Source organism: Callorhinchus milii, unplaced genomic scaffold (assembly GCF_018977255.1).
Source record: "Callorhinchus milii isolate IMCB2004 unplaced genomic scaffold, IMCB_Cmil_1.0 Scaffold2, whole genome shotgun sequence".
Taxonomy (NCBI): Eukaryota; Metazoa; Chordata; class Chondrichthyes; order Chimaeriformes; family Callorhinchidae; genus Callorhinchus; species Callorhinchus milii.
Window position 1 is genome coordinate 65,379,152 of NW_024704743.1, and position 13,996 is coordinate 65,393,147.

At 40.9% G+C, this 13,996-nt stretch overlaps 1 protein-coding gene across 1 annotated transcript in view; it reads left to right on the forward strand.

Moving 5' to 3' along the window:
• LOC103181214 (polycystic kidney disease protein 1-like 1) overlaps positions 1 to 13,996 on the forward strand; it is a 90,780-nt gene that overhangs the window by 58,989 nt on the left and 17,795 nt on the right. The window contains exons 45-54 of the mRNA XM_042346981.1: positions 628 to 731; positions 1,604 to 1,627; positions 2,736 to 2,928; positions 4,778 to 4,916; positions 5,024 to 5,108; positions 7,412 to 7,600; positions 10,173 to 10,291; positions 10,437 to 10,547; positions 11,117 to 11,240; positions 12,128 to 12,211. Coding sequence (XP_042202915.1) covers positions 628 to 731; positions 1,604 to 1,627; positions 2,736 to 2,928; positions 4,778 to 4,916; positions 5,024 to 5,108; positions 7,412 to 7,600; positions 10,173 to 10,291; positions 10,437 to 10,547; positions 11,117 to 11,240; positions 12,128 to 12,211 — 1,172 coding nt within the window. The remainder of the gene's footprint in view (positions 1 to 627; positions 732 to 1,603; positions 1,628 to 2,735; positions 2,929 to 4,777; positions 4,917 to 5,023; positions 5,109 to 7,411; positions 7,601 to 10,172; positions 10,292 to 10,436; positions 10,548 to 11,116; positions 11,241 to 12,127; positions 12,212 to 13,996) is intronic.

The window sequence follows — 13,996 nt, forward strand, 5'->3', positions numbered from 1 at the left end:
TTTCTGGAGAATGATGTAAGACACTGGAGAAGGGACATTGCACTGCTATTCCCTCAATGCTTCATTACTTAGTGTGAAATTAAGCAGGAAAGTCTCAGATTTGATGTCAGTCTGTGACAATTTTGCTGATCACAGCCAGAACCAGAGCAAGGCCTTGCTTCAAATAACGTCAGAACTTTGGTAAAGGGTGAAGAAAAATCAGACAAAGTTCCCACTGCTGACAGCTAGGCTTTCTACTCCTGATCACTAACCACTTTTTGTGTCAGAAAGTGTGAGGATTTCAAATGAGATCAGTTTCAGAATTAGCTTCAGGTGTAATCCCCCCAGTCAAATAGTCTGTCAACACTCCACTCTTTCAACAACAACAAATTGCATTTCTGTAGCGCCCTTTACACTTGCATTTTTTTAATATCTTGTCTAAGTTGATACATGAAGAATGGCTATTTGGGGCAAGGTACAAACAAGCTGTCCTATTTTTGTGGAACTGTATGACAGCCTGAATCTGAACTTCAAGTTGGGAAGAGGAGAAAATAAAAGAGGAAACAAATTTATAAGAGAATAAAAATATAATGTGGAATTTTTCATTTGCATTTCAAATTGTTCTCTGTTCCTTTACCAATATCTTAGCTCATCATACTGCTTTATTGGCATCGGACAGTGCATTTGAATCCTACCTTTCTTGGCAAAACCTTCAGCAATGGGCCCAAGAGGCGTGGAGGAAAAAATACGAGGTGAGTCTTGTGTTACAGGTCTGTCTGAATCTGAAGATTGGGATGAGAAGGCTTTGCCTGGCTCCTGGTGTGTTCCTTCAACCTTTCCCCCTTTCAATACCAATAAAATGAATGACATGTCTAAACCTCTCCTCCTGTTTTTTTGTTGTGCGAGTAGTTAAGTGAGGTCTCCCTGGACTGAAATGATTCCAAGGAGACATTGTAGCCAGGAAATCAAAAGCAATGTATGTTTGATCAGCATGTTCCTCATCAATACAATCTTTAAGTTTGGGCTTGACCTCAATATTGCAATCTAAATTTGAATGGAGCGGAGCTGTCCTAGCTAGCTAGACTCATATTATGAAAGTTATCAGGACTTTCCCCTTCTCGTGTGGGAAGAAGTACCAAGACCCAAACTTTTGAAAGATTTTGGGTGGATAAATAGCAAAAGTATATTTCTGTTGAGCTGATGAAGTAAACTCAGGATTGACATTCGACTGTAGGAGTTGAGAGAAGGTGAGAAGACATGTTTTTCCAGCCAGTGTTGATTGGAACATGAAATTCTTTCACGCAATTGTTTATTGAGGGTATATTTTCTTAATGGGGAGAAATTAAGAACTGAGGATGAGCAAAGAGATTTTGGGTGTCCATATCCACAAATCACTAAAAACTAGTTACCAGGTGCAAAAAGTAATCAAAAGGCGAATGGAATGTTGGCCTTTTTCTCAAGGGGCCTGGAATACAAGGGGAAGAAATGATGCTTCAGCTGTATAGAGAGGTAGTCAGATCCCCACCTGGAGTACTGCATTCAGTTTTGGGCACCACTCCTCAGGAAAGATATATTGGTCCTGATTTGAGGATATGGACACCCAAATCTCTTTGCTCCTCCACAGTTCTTAATTTCTCCTGTGCTGCGGGTGAGCGCAGGTTCACCAGAATGTTTCCAAGCCTAAAAGGGTTAAGTTACGAGGAAAGGCTGCGTAAACTTGGATTGTTTGCCCTTGAGTTTAGAACGTTGAGGGGTGATTTGATTGAGGTATTTAAGATGATAAAGGGATTTGATAGGGAAGATACAGAGAAGCTATTTCCTCTGGTGGAGGAATCCAAAACAAGGGGCATAGTCTTAAAATTAGTACCAGGTCATTTCAGAGTGAAATCGGGAAGCATTTTTTCACTCAAAGGGTGGTAGAAATCTGGAATTCTCTGCCCCAAAAGGCCGTGGATCCTGGATCCATCCCCACCTTCAAGAGTGAGGTTGATAGATTTTTGGTAGGTCAGGGTATTAAGGGATTATAGGAAGAAAGCGGGAAATTGGAATTGAAAGGATTAGTTGAGGTACAGATCAACCATGATCTAATTAAATGGTGGAACAGACTTGAAGGACTGAATGGTCTACTCCTGTTTCTATGTTCCTATGTTCCTAAAATCATAACAGGATTAAAAAATGATAGGTATTTGAAGAGAAGCATTTTTTGTGAAAAGGTTACAGGGAAAGAGCACAGATTTGGGATTACAATACAGTATGTAGGTGTAGTGGAGGAGCATTAACTCAATTGTCAAATTGCCTCCTTCTGTACAGAAATATCTATGATCCAAATACAATAACTCTAATCCTGATGTTCTTAGTAAATATGAACAATCTAGCCCAATCCCAATAGGTTGCCCCGAGGCTCTGGAACTCTGTCCCCCAGTGCCTTCGCCGCCTCCTCCCTTTCCTCCTTCAAGGCCGGTCTCAAGACCTTTCTCTTTGACCGTGCCTTCAGCTCCCCTCTCAACTCTCTACCCCTTCCTCACTCCCTCCCTTCCCTCCCCTCACCCTGACCATGTCCCCCCTGCTCGGGTCCTGACCCAACTGCACAGCGCCTTGGGACGTCCTCCCGACATGAAAGGCGCTCTATAAATGGAATCTTATTGTTGTTATTGTTGTTGTTTGTACATTTTGTCATCAGTTTAAAAGCAACATTTCAGTTTTGAAACTGATAATAAATGACTACCCCAAATAACCGTGTGTTTGCCTTTGCTCAGCGTGGTTTACTGGAGTCACGAGTTCTCAGTATTCACTCGGAGCACTGCACTGAAACCAGCATCAAAGGGGTTCGCCCATCATCGCCAGCCAGCTCCAGTGGATTTGAGGATTGCAGCTTCCCAGAAAACACCAAGGCAGGACTGAAGGATCCCAAACACAGCCCCAGTGACCTGCACTCAGATTACTCATCAGGTAGCAAAGAGCAACAGAATAAAAATCAACTCACAAACCAACATTTTGCTATTGGCAGGCCCGCAGGGGTTACCCACCCATGGTCATTGGTACAGCTCCTTGTTCTGTCACTTCTTCTGGAATCCTTTTCAAACATTCAATTCCGACTTAGAGTGTTTTCATCTTTTTTTGTTTCCCGCCACCTCAACTTGTTTTTTTTAAAAACATATTTGTTTAGTTTTTTCCTTCTCATGAGATTGTCTTTTCACCTGCTCTCAGACCTGTGCCAGTAATGATCTTGGATCATTACGTTTCTAAGGGTGGCCGGAGCTCCCTTTCCTTCCATGCCTGGAACTTGCCTCTACAAGGGTGTGCTACAAGTAGCGACCATCCACTTTTAAGTGCTTCCTCCCAAACTGAACGATAACAGCAACCTGCATTTCTGGAGTGCGCTTCATGCAGGATAGCATCTCGGAGTGTCTTGAACCTCGGTGAATGGTGCTGTATAATTCACAGTGACACCACTTTATAGTATATCCTGTGAAGCGCTTTGAGAAATCTTGATGACATGGCATATCAAATGCAAGGATTATTATTATTACAGTGAAACTCGGATAACTCATCACCGAAAGGGAAATAGCTCAAATTACAACTTGACAAGTTATCAGAGACATCAGAGTTGGCAAGTTATCCAAAGTATCATTGCTATTAGTCATACTGTATATGGGCCACTCTGTAGCAGTGCTTTATTTAATAATTAGCTTGGCCACTGATACATAAACATTTTACTGTGCAATATACATATATACTGTATCAGACATTGAAGACACTGATTTGAATACCCAATACACAGCATAAGATATTTAACTGAATGTAAAATTTATATTGTTATCCTCACCAAACCTTTGTTGGGATACTCAAATTTGCACGGAAAAGAAGCTTCTAAATTTCTTTACTTTTTTAAATTCAAAATGCTTGCATAAGTCTTTTAAGACATTTATCTCGTACATGAATGCAAGAAACTGAACAACAGAGGTGCATATAGGATACTGTTAGGATAACTGGTATACTAACTGCATGGATACAAACTGCAACTGAGCTGATAACACAATACACTGCGAAAAGACCATCTAATCATTAAGTGTAGTCCTGGGCACTTTATTTTTTGCAACTGCGGAATTGCTTTGTCCATTGACAAGTTATCAGAGGTATTTTACATGGAAACACTGTCTTAAAAGTGCGAAAACCTGATGAATTATGAGATATGCAGGGTGACTAGTTATCAGAGGATCATAATTAACATTTCTTACGTACATAGCTGGGATATTGAGTGAGTGACAAATAATGTGGAATTGATCATTTATCTCAGGGGTGAGTTATCAAGAGTTTCACTGTATATAATTATTATTATTATAAGTGTGAATTGTTTGAGGGGCAAAATGGTTTCTCCCTAGGCTGTAATTTCTGTGGGGTGAAAACTGTTCTATGTAATAGTTTTGATATGTCTGAAAACTTTGATTCAAACCAATTCAGAAAGTCTTTGCTGACAAAAACAAAAATGACAACATTCAAACTCTTCAGCCATCTTCTGAGCAGACCATTATGTTAAATATGGAAGAGTGGGGACAAGGATGGGCTATCGTCACCATCAAAATACTTCTGAATTAAAAACAGTTTTCGCTAATTTAGATCACAGTTTTCAACAACGTGATAATTATCTCATCATATTTGGGAGTTTCACTCAAATCCACATTATCCCAAATAATTTTCTTTCCATGCATTTAAATGAACCGCCAGGAAAACAGACACAGTGAGTATTTTTCTGTTTGATTTTCAACTTCATTTGTTCTTCTTTGATTGATGTTTCCAGAGCCCAGCAGTTTGATTGAACAGCCAGTGGCTATTGGTGCCAGGCATTTTCTTCCATCGTGGTGCTATAATTTGGCGTGGATTGTCTGTTTTCTAATTGCTCTGGTGTGTGTGGTAACAACTAGTTTGGTTGGATTGAGGTAAGAAGCACTGAAGTCTGCGGACTAAACATTTCAGGTTGTCACATTTACAATCTGAGTTTTTAGATTGAAGGCAATGTTGTAGCAATTCGTCTTGTTATTTACAGATTTGGACCAACCAAATGTATCTTGTGGTTACATTCGTTGCTCTTCTCCCTGTTGTATTGCTTCTTTGTCATCCAGCCGACGACAGTAAGTTGCATGAAACTCACGCAAGACACTAAAGTGCACAGAAATGTGATATTGAACACTGCGTCTCCTTTAATAACTATGGTTACCTCCCCCTTTCCCTCGGTCGGTGTCCAACGCCACTTTATGCGCAATTGGCTGCCGTGTTTCACCCACAAATATACAGTCAATTCACTTTACGGTATATTCTGTGAAGTGCTTTGAGACGTTTAGAATACTTGAAAAGCACTATGTCAAATGCAAGGATTATTATTATTATTGTGAAGTGCTCTGAGACACTGTCCTGTGCGAAGGGTGCTATAGAAAAGCAAGTTGTTGTTGGCTGTTAGTGCCTAGTATAAATGCCATTGTGGCAGTGGTTTACCAGAGACAAATTTCAGGCTGCTCACATCAGATCATGTGAGACACCAGACCAAATCATCAAGACCCTCATCCACACTGTCTTCTTGTCCAAGCTTGATTACGCTAATGCCCTGTTTGCTGTTCTCCCCCGTTCTTCCCTATACCAGTCTATAGACTATCCAGAATTCTGTAGCCCATGTTGTCTCCAGGCTCCATGAGTCTATCAACCCCATCTTTGCTTGTCTTTCCATCCTCCAGCAGATTGAATTCACGATCCTCGTTCTCACCTTCAAATCTCTCCATGGTCTCGCCCCACCCTACCTCCACCGCCTCCAACAAACCTACTGACCAGATGGCTCCCTTTGCTCAGCAAGCACTGGGTTGCTTCAAGTCCCCTGCTTTAGCTACCCACTATCAACACCATCACCAACAACAAATTACATTCATATTGCGCCTTTCACGTCAGCACCTTGGGATGTCCTCCCGACGTGAAAGGCACTATACAGATGTAATTTTGCTGTTGTTGTTTCACATCGGGAGAATGTCCCAAGGTGCTGAACCATCAGGTGGCAGGATTTAAACCATTCTACCCACACTCTCTGTCCTTCTGATTCACTCTCTCCCTCACTTCATTCAAAGTACATTTCAAAACAAATTCTTTTTATATGCTTCAGATCAATGTCCCCATCCCCTTCCAGCACTGTTAAGAGCTTTGAGACATCCCCCAGATGTAAATTATATTATGTTGTATTGTGTCATCTGTCATCTTCCAGAATAAAATGTCATTGTAAAATGTGCCTGACCTTGTTTCATCCCAAATTTTTCCACGTGTTGGGCAGGAATCCCACTTTTTGATGATGCCTCAATCTCCATAGAATTTAAGACCGATAGAAATATACAGCAAATTAGGCCCATTTTGGTGAATTTGTCAGCCCATTTTGGTGGGTTTGTTGTTTGCTCTACCAAGACGCCAAATATCTTATTCCCACCGATCTTTCCTTAAACCCTTTAATACTCAATATAGTCGCCATCCTTTTAGGCCTTGAGGGAGCATCAAGAAATGTCCTGCCAAACACCCGCACCAGTCCATGCCATATCAATACCTTATTTTCAGAAGAAAAATGCAAATAAAGAAAAATTTATTCGGTTGGCTGACCTTAAAGGTTGGCGACCACTGGCTTAAGGCAATGCCATTATTGCATTGCAGTCAATGTCATTGTATTTGTTGCATTGCTATTTTCAATCAGCATTTTCATCTTTGTATTTCAGTGCATGCATTTTCAGAGATGAAACACCAAACTGCCATTTTCTGCAGTGTGTGCCCAATAAAGGGCCAAAATTGTGGCATTTCTAAACATATTGTATTACTTAATCACCAGGGATGAGTAAATAATTTATCAATGGGAATATTGCCCTTAATAATACGTTTTAGACTGAACACCCCCTGACTTTGGGAAAATGATTCCTCCCTCAGGTTTTCCACAGTCAAATTGCCCACTTTCTTTTTAAAAAAAGCAAAAGTATTTTTGATTCTCAGCCGCTAGTGCAGCTTTTAAACTTTTACCTTTAAAATAATTTTTAGTCCACATCTGGCAAAGAACAACAATAACTTGCATTTATATAGCGCCCTTCACGCCGGATAGCATCTTGGAGCGCTTACAATCCACGCTTCTGCAGCTCAATTAATTGTTCCTTGATCCCTTAACACAAAGTACATTTTCTGCAGAAATGTATCTCGTGAGCTCAGGAACATTTTATGTCCTCTAAAAAATTTATGTGTTGTCTTGTTATCTCAGCCTGGCTCTTCATGGCTCTTTGTGAGACATTGGCATGCATAAATTGACCTACAAAGATAGCCACTGCACTTTACAGTGAATCTGTGAAGTGCTTTGAGACATCCTCCTGAAGTGAAAAACACTGTATCAAACGCAAATAATATTACAATTATTATTATCCCTCTCCAGATCTTATGTATAGCTACAATAATTGCACTGAAAAACAAGGACTGCAGTGACTTTTACACCAGTTCCATCGATCCAAGGTCTACAATAGAGTCCTACAAGCAATGGAGTTCTGAAGCAAGGTTTCTAACGGACAAATGCCTAATAGACGCCTATTACAATCCATACATTGCTCCCATGGATATTGACTGGGTAAAGTATGTTTGTTACTCAGGACTGGTGCTCATTTCATGCAACTCAAGTTTCATTGGGGCAAATTTCTGGTATTTCTTAATGCATTTCATGACAAATAATTTGTTTATAACTTCACATGGAATCTTAACTCAGCAAACTTGCTCAGGTAAAACACTTGATATAGAAATACAATCACATTCCTCATCTATATTAGGAAATTGACCATATAAGGTCAATTTTCTGTTTTTTTAAAAATCGACAATGCATTCCTCTTTCGAATGGTGGTGCTAGTAACAAATTTGAGATTTCTTAAATTTCTCATAGTTTTTGGTGTTAATTATGATAAGAAATGCATTGAGTAATGCTGCAAATTTTGCCCTTTGTTTCTGTCTTGGAACAATGTACTCACTTAAACTTCTTCGTCACAACCATCATCATTTTAGTTTAAATAATAAAATGAAATGATTCATTTCAATTCGATTCACCACAAGGAACTTTTTTGGGGGACGGGGAGGATCAGTAATTCAGAGTCAAAAATAAATTGAGAGATAATTTACAATCCAAGTTAAATTTATTCAGCGCCTTTCATGCTGGGAGGACATCTCAAGGCAATTCACAGCACTGTCATAACAATCGCAACTCAGAGCTTGAGGTTGGTTGATCTCAAAGGGTCACTGAAAGGTTGATAGATGGGAATTGGGTCAATGTATTGAGGGTCTTTAATAATGAATCCCTGGAATTCCTTTGTGAAAGTAGATTGCGTTAGGAGTTCCAGTGAGTTTACATAACAATTTCCTTCTGGTGATCTTTTCTGGTCATTAAAAGGTGTCACTATTTGTAGAATTCAGATTCCTTATTAGGGAATCCTGTAAAGCGAAAACACAACTTAGACCCCATTTACAAAGTAGGATAGACAGAGCCACAATGTATACGTGGCTCACTATATTTTAGTACATGGTGATGTGATACAAGTTCACACACACACACACACACACACACAAACAAACACAGACACACACACAAACTCCTCAACCTTCCTGGGCTCTCACTTAGACTCACCAAACCTGTGCGCAATCTAGGCGTCAGGTTCGATCCCCAGCTTTTCCTTCTACCACACATCCATTCCCTGACCAGGACCTCTTTTTTCCACCTCTGCTACATTGCCCGCCTCCGTCCTTACCTCACACCCACATCAGCCAAAACGCTCGTCCAAGCATTGTCACTTTCCGGCTGGACTTTTCAAATGCCCTCCTCGCTGGTCTCCCCAGTTCTACCTTATATAAAATTTAATTAATTCAGAACTCCTCCGTTCGGATACTCACCCGCATAAACTCTGGATCCCCATCACACCAGACCTTGCCAGGCTGCACTGGCTCCAATTTCCAAACAGATCGACTTCAAGATCCTCTCTCATTTTCAAATCCCTTCACGCCCTCGCATCTCCCTACCTTTCTCATCTGCTCACCCTCTACTATAATAATAATAATCCTTGCATTTGATATAGTGCTTTTCACGTCTTCTCGACGTCTCAAAGCGCTTCACAGAATATACTGTAAAGTGAATTGACCGTATATCTGTGGGCGAAACGCGGCAGCCAATTGCACACAGCAGTGTCCCACAAACAGTCATGGATTGAAAATGACCGATTTATTATTGTTTTTATTTTTGGAGGGATTACTATTAGGCATGTGGAGTAAGGAAACTCCCCCACCCGATGCCTCCACTCGGCCGGCTCCGACCTCCTGTTCATCCCTCACCCCCTCCGCTTCACCATCGGCGACTGTGCTTTCAGCCATATGCTCTGGAACTTTTTGGAAGGATTATTATAATTATTATCATTTCCTTTTTAAAAAGGCTGTCGTGCATTACAATTAAACAATCTATCAAGTATCTGTCATTTTCCATCATTTTCCGTCAAATCCGTCATTTTCACTTTTCCTCACTCCCCAATCCACCACATAGTGCCTCGGCTCGACTAGCACCGGCCTCCTGCTCGGCCCTCGCACCCTCCGCCCCATCATCTGAGGTCGTGCTTTTAGCCACTACGCCCAAAACTCTGGAACACTTTCTCTCAATCTCTCCACCTTGCCCCCTCTCTCTCCTCTTTCAAGTCCCGCTTGAAAACTTTCCTCTTTGACCGTGCTTACGGCCACCTCCCTACTCCGTCCGGGTTGGAGTCAGGCTCCGACGCTGTTAAGCACTCCAGGACGATATCCGGTGTGAAGGGCACCATATAATTGGAAGTTGTTGTTAGGTCTGACAATTACTGGTCACTAAACAAGGTATAGATTATTTGAATAAAGATTGGAAATCAGTCTGGGGCTAGAAATTCCACTTCAGTCGAGGCTTGGACTTTGTTCTTAGCATTTTCCATGCAAATGTTAGACAATTCTTAATTCATTTTTAATTGTGAAGTTGGTTTTAAGTTAGCTCTTTTAAGATTTCAACATTAAGGCTGAAGTTTACAATTGTCACTTATGCACTAAGAAATAAAGTCTAAGTCAGGACCCAGGTGAACGTTCTCCCCCCACTGAGAGGACTGCATTGGAGGTCGGATGCTCTATAACTGACTGTGTGGATGTCTATTCAGATTGTTGCTGCTCGGCAGAGAGCTCGCTATCTGCGTCTGGCTCGTCCTCCTACATCTGCACAGCTCAAGGAAGCTAAAGATCGTATGAGAAAAGAAACCCTCATTCAACAAACATTGCGGTATTACACCATTTATTCCTTTACAATTTCTATTAATGTTCTGTAATAGATTTGTACCATTCAGGAATCACATGTTGGTTATTTTTTCTGGCCTTAATTTCTATTTTGGATTCACCGGGTTTATTTCTGTATTTTTCTTTTCCAGAGAATTTGTCCTCTACCTTCTAATGCTTGTTCTGCTTCTATTAATAATATTTGGAAAACTCTCCAATGATGAATACTACCTCAACCAGGCCATCCGGGCAGAGTTTACTGGGTATGAAACTTTAGATTGTTTCTGCACTCATTTCATGAGCACTGGAGAAGGAATCTCTTTTAAAATAGTATTGTGACATCCACTTAAGTGGTTGGGGAGACATCCTTTCTTTAACATCTCAGCTGAAATACAGCACCTCCAATAATCCTCCAATTCTCCCAATATTGCACTGGAATGTCAGCTGGACTTTGCATTAGTCCCTTCAGATCCACAGATAAGAGTGCTACCAACCAGGTGAATATCCAACAAAATAAACTGAGTTAAGCTGGTATTCCACCATCTGTCACATCTGTTACTGCAATCCATGGCTCGCCAGTACAATGGAACTGAACACCAACTTCAGACTCTGCCATTGTGATCAATTCAGGGACGGGGGTCATATCCATGGGCACCAGTCAATTAACTAATACATTGGCACGGAAGAATTTATAATGATGTGAGAATTAACAGCTGATAATTATCACCAACATAAATAAACACGTGATAGCTCACAATTTTCACCACTAATTGTGAAGATCACCGTGCCAGTCTGTTTCATGCTTTCAACAAAGTTGTGTCCAATCTTACAGCAATGGCAAAATCTCCTTCATGAATGTGAAAACAGCTGACGATTGGTGGGTTTGGAGCTTCAGTACTCTGTTACGTGGCCTGTACTGGGACAAGCGGTACAGCGATACAGCAGCAAAAAGACAGGTACCTGGGACCCACCTTGAGTCACAAGCTCTGCCAGGGTTAAGCGCTGGGAGACGCAACCCCACATGAAGGGAGCAATATAAATACAATTTGTTGTTATTCCCAGTTAACTTTAGTTTTTCTGAATGAACGATTCTTTATGGATGGAGGGGTTGTGGGGGCTGTTGTTGGACTCACAGAGAGGTTGTTGGATTCACACATCCAATTGAGTACTCATTCCATCTCCAGTCTGGGTTGCATTGTGTTTTGAGGGGACATATTGCAAGTACTGTAGTTAAAAATCATGTGACTTTACCATAGAACATTTTAAGTTATCGTTTTGACTACTGTTGTGAATATTTCTGAGATGTTAAGTATCACTTACTTCACCCTTGCATCTTTACTTGAGCATGATAATTATGAATAAGTTGATAATAATTACAAGTATATTGGTTCAGAGTAATCCATGTGTCCATGTGTACCTGGATTAGTTTGAAGATGCTGTTGTGAATGGCAGGGTTTGGCCCAGGCAGCCTCAGAGTATTATTCCAACCCTGAGTGGATTGTCTGACACTTGCCAGGTCAACCCTGCCCCTTGCCTGGTCAATCCTGCCCCTTGCCTGGTCAATCCTGCCCCTTGCCTGGTCAATCCTGCCCCTTGCCTGGTCAATCCTGCCCCTTGCCTGGTCAATCCCGCCCCTTGCCTGGTCAGCCCCACCCCTTTACTGGACAGTCCTGGCCTTGGACAGGTTGGCTCTACCCCTGGCTGCTCAGTCTCTCCCACTTGTCTGGTCGGTCCCACGCCCTGATGTCATGGTCCAAATATGCTGCAGTGTGAAAGATCTGGACTGTGAACATTTGCAATACAATGACTGAGGATAACTGTAAGTTTTAACTACAATTTGTAGGCTAGTGCTGTGTGTGGAAAATGTTACCTGATTGGTACACCATCACTCAAGAAAATCCAAGTTACAAGCAACTTGTCCTGTGAGGTGAGTGTTTGCTCCCTTATCAGTTATTGTTAGGTTACAGTTATAGCATACAATTAATAACTGACCTCTATTGTACATGAACATGTGAACACTTTAACTTTTTTTTTACACTGGACTTATACTGTGAAGAAGCTCTTGTTTAACACGAAGAGTAAGTTTGTGTAAAATTCGCTCTGATTTACAAAGTGTATGTAGGATGGTAACAGCTTATTATCATAACTCTTGGATGCCATTTTCATCAAATCTATGTTCAACTTTCCAACCAGGACAATACTTGCAGATCTTAGTATTTTGCCTTAATTTGAATTTCCTTGCATGTTTTTCTACCTCGTGGCATACAAACCCCAGAGAACATCACTTGAACTAACCTCATAGAATCTTTGAAATGAACACATAGGAGGATGCCACCCGACCAATCTAGCCTACGATGGTGCTAGCTTTTCCCCTGAAGCTAACTACTGCAATCTGAATTCCCTTCTCTCTCCACGAACCTGTTTACAATCTCCCTTTTCAAATGGATTGCAAATGTTGGTATGTTTTAAAAAAGTTTTTACAAAACCCATCCATCTATTCAAAATGTCACCAAAATGTTTTATGTTCTTATGTTCTAAAAGGTACTTGTAACAATTAAACTAAAAAAGAGATGTCTTTATTTGTGGAATCATTATTCTGTTCCACAAAATAGCAACAGTTTCCTTCATCATCACATTCTCTAGCCCTTCCCTGATACCTAACCGAATCCTGTACATTGCAATGTTCTGTGATGCCCCATTGAACTTGCTTTGCTCCAGTGCATACAATCACTTACTTTAGTCACTATTCACTTCCCCACTAAATCTATCTCCAGACTCTCAACAGCTCTGGGATAAATCATAACCTGTGAATCTTTAACAACTCTTCAACAGCCACCAATTTTTTTTCTTTATCTGCAACAACGTGACCATTGCCACCTTGCCTCTATCTACACTCTTTATGAGTCTACTTTTCTTTAATCCAGGCCTAAGGCAAGATATATTATAGGTTAGTTGCAGTGTGTAGCACCTCTTAGACTCTTCCATTGTACACCAAAGTTCTCAATACTATTCCCAATCCACGAGTGCAGCATTTCCATTTCCTATTGCTGACTTTGGTCTCTTCAGTTTAAGTTGTTTAAGTCTCCCAGTGCTCGGAGTTGTGTTGTAACTGACCAAAACTCATTTCACTCAGGACCCTTAACAGCTGTCATCCCATCATTGCAATATGGAGTCAAAGATAAGTTAAACTCAAAGGTAAAGGATCAATGTTCTAATCCACTGCCTAGCAGCCCCAATATGTTGCAACGTATCACAAAAGAAGGAAAATTAAAAGCATTTAGCAAAGGTTTTGTTTCTGAGGTGTCAGTACCCCTTGTCGTAAGGTAAAATTACTCATGTATTTGGAAAAGAGTTATTTTAAGGAAAGGTTGACTACTTTCTAACCTAAAAAAGATTGGTTGAATTCTTAAGATCTCCCATTGTCAAAGAACCTGGATTGACCTGGGAGAGGTGGCATGGATTTGTAAAGAGCAGGTCATATCTTGGGTAGTTCGTGGTCTGACACAAACATCCTCCTGATGTGAAAGGTGCTATACAAACCGTTGTTGTTGACACATGTGAACTCCCATTGCCATGCTTAAAAGCATTGATGCAGTGATGGGAGGATGGTAGGGTGGGTGTTCTGGAGGGATGGGATTGGATGGACTGGACGGCCTTTTTCTTCCAGACCAATTTTGTAACCATGTGAAAAGTATCCAAATCAGATTAAGAA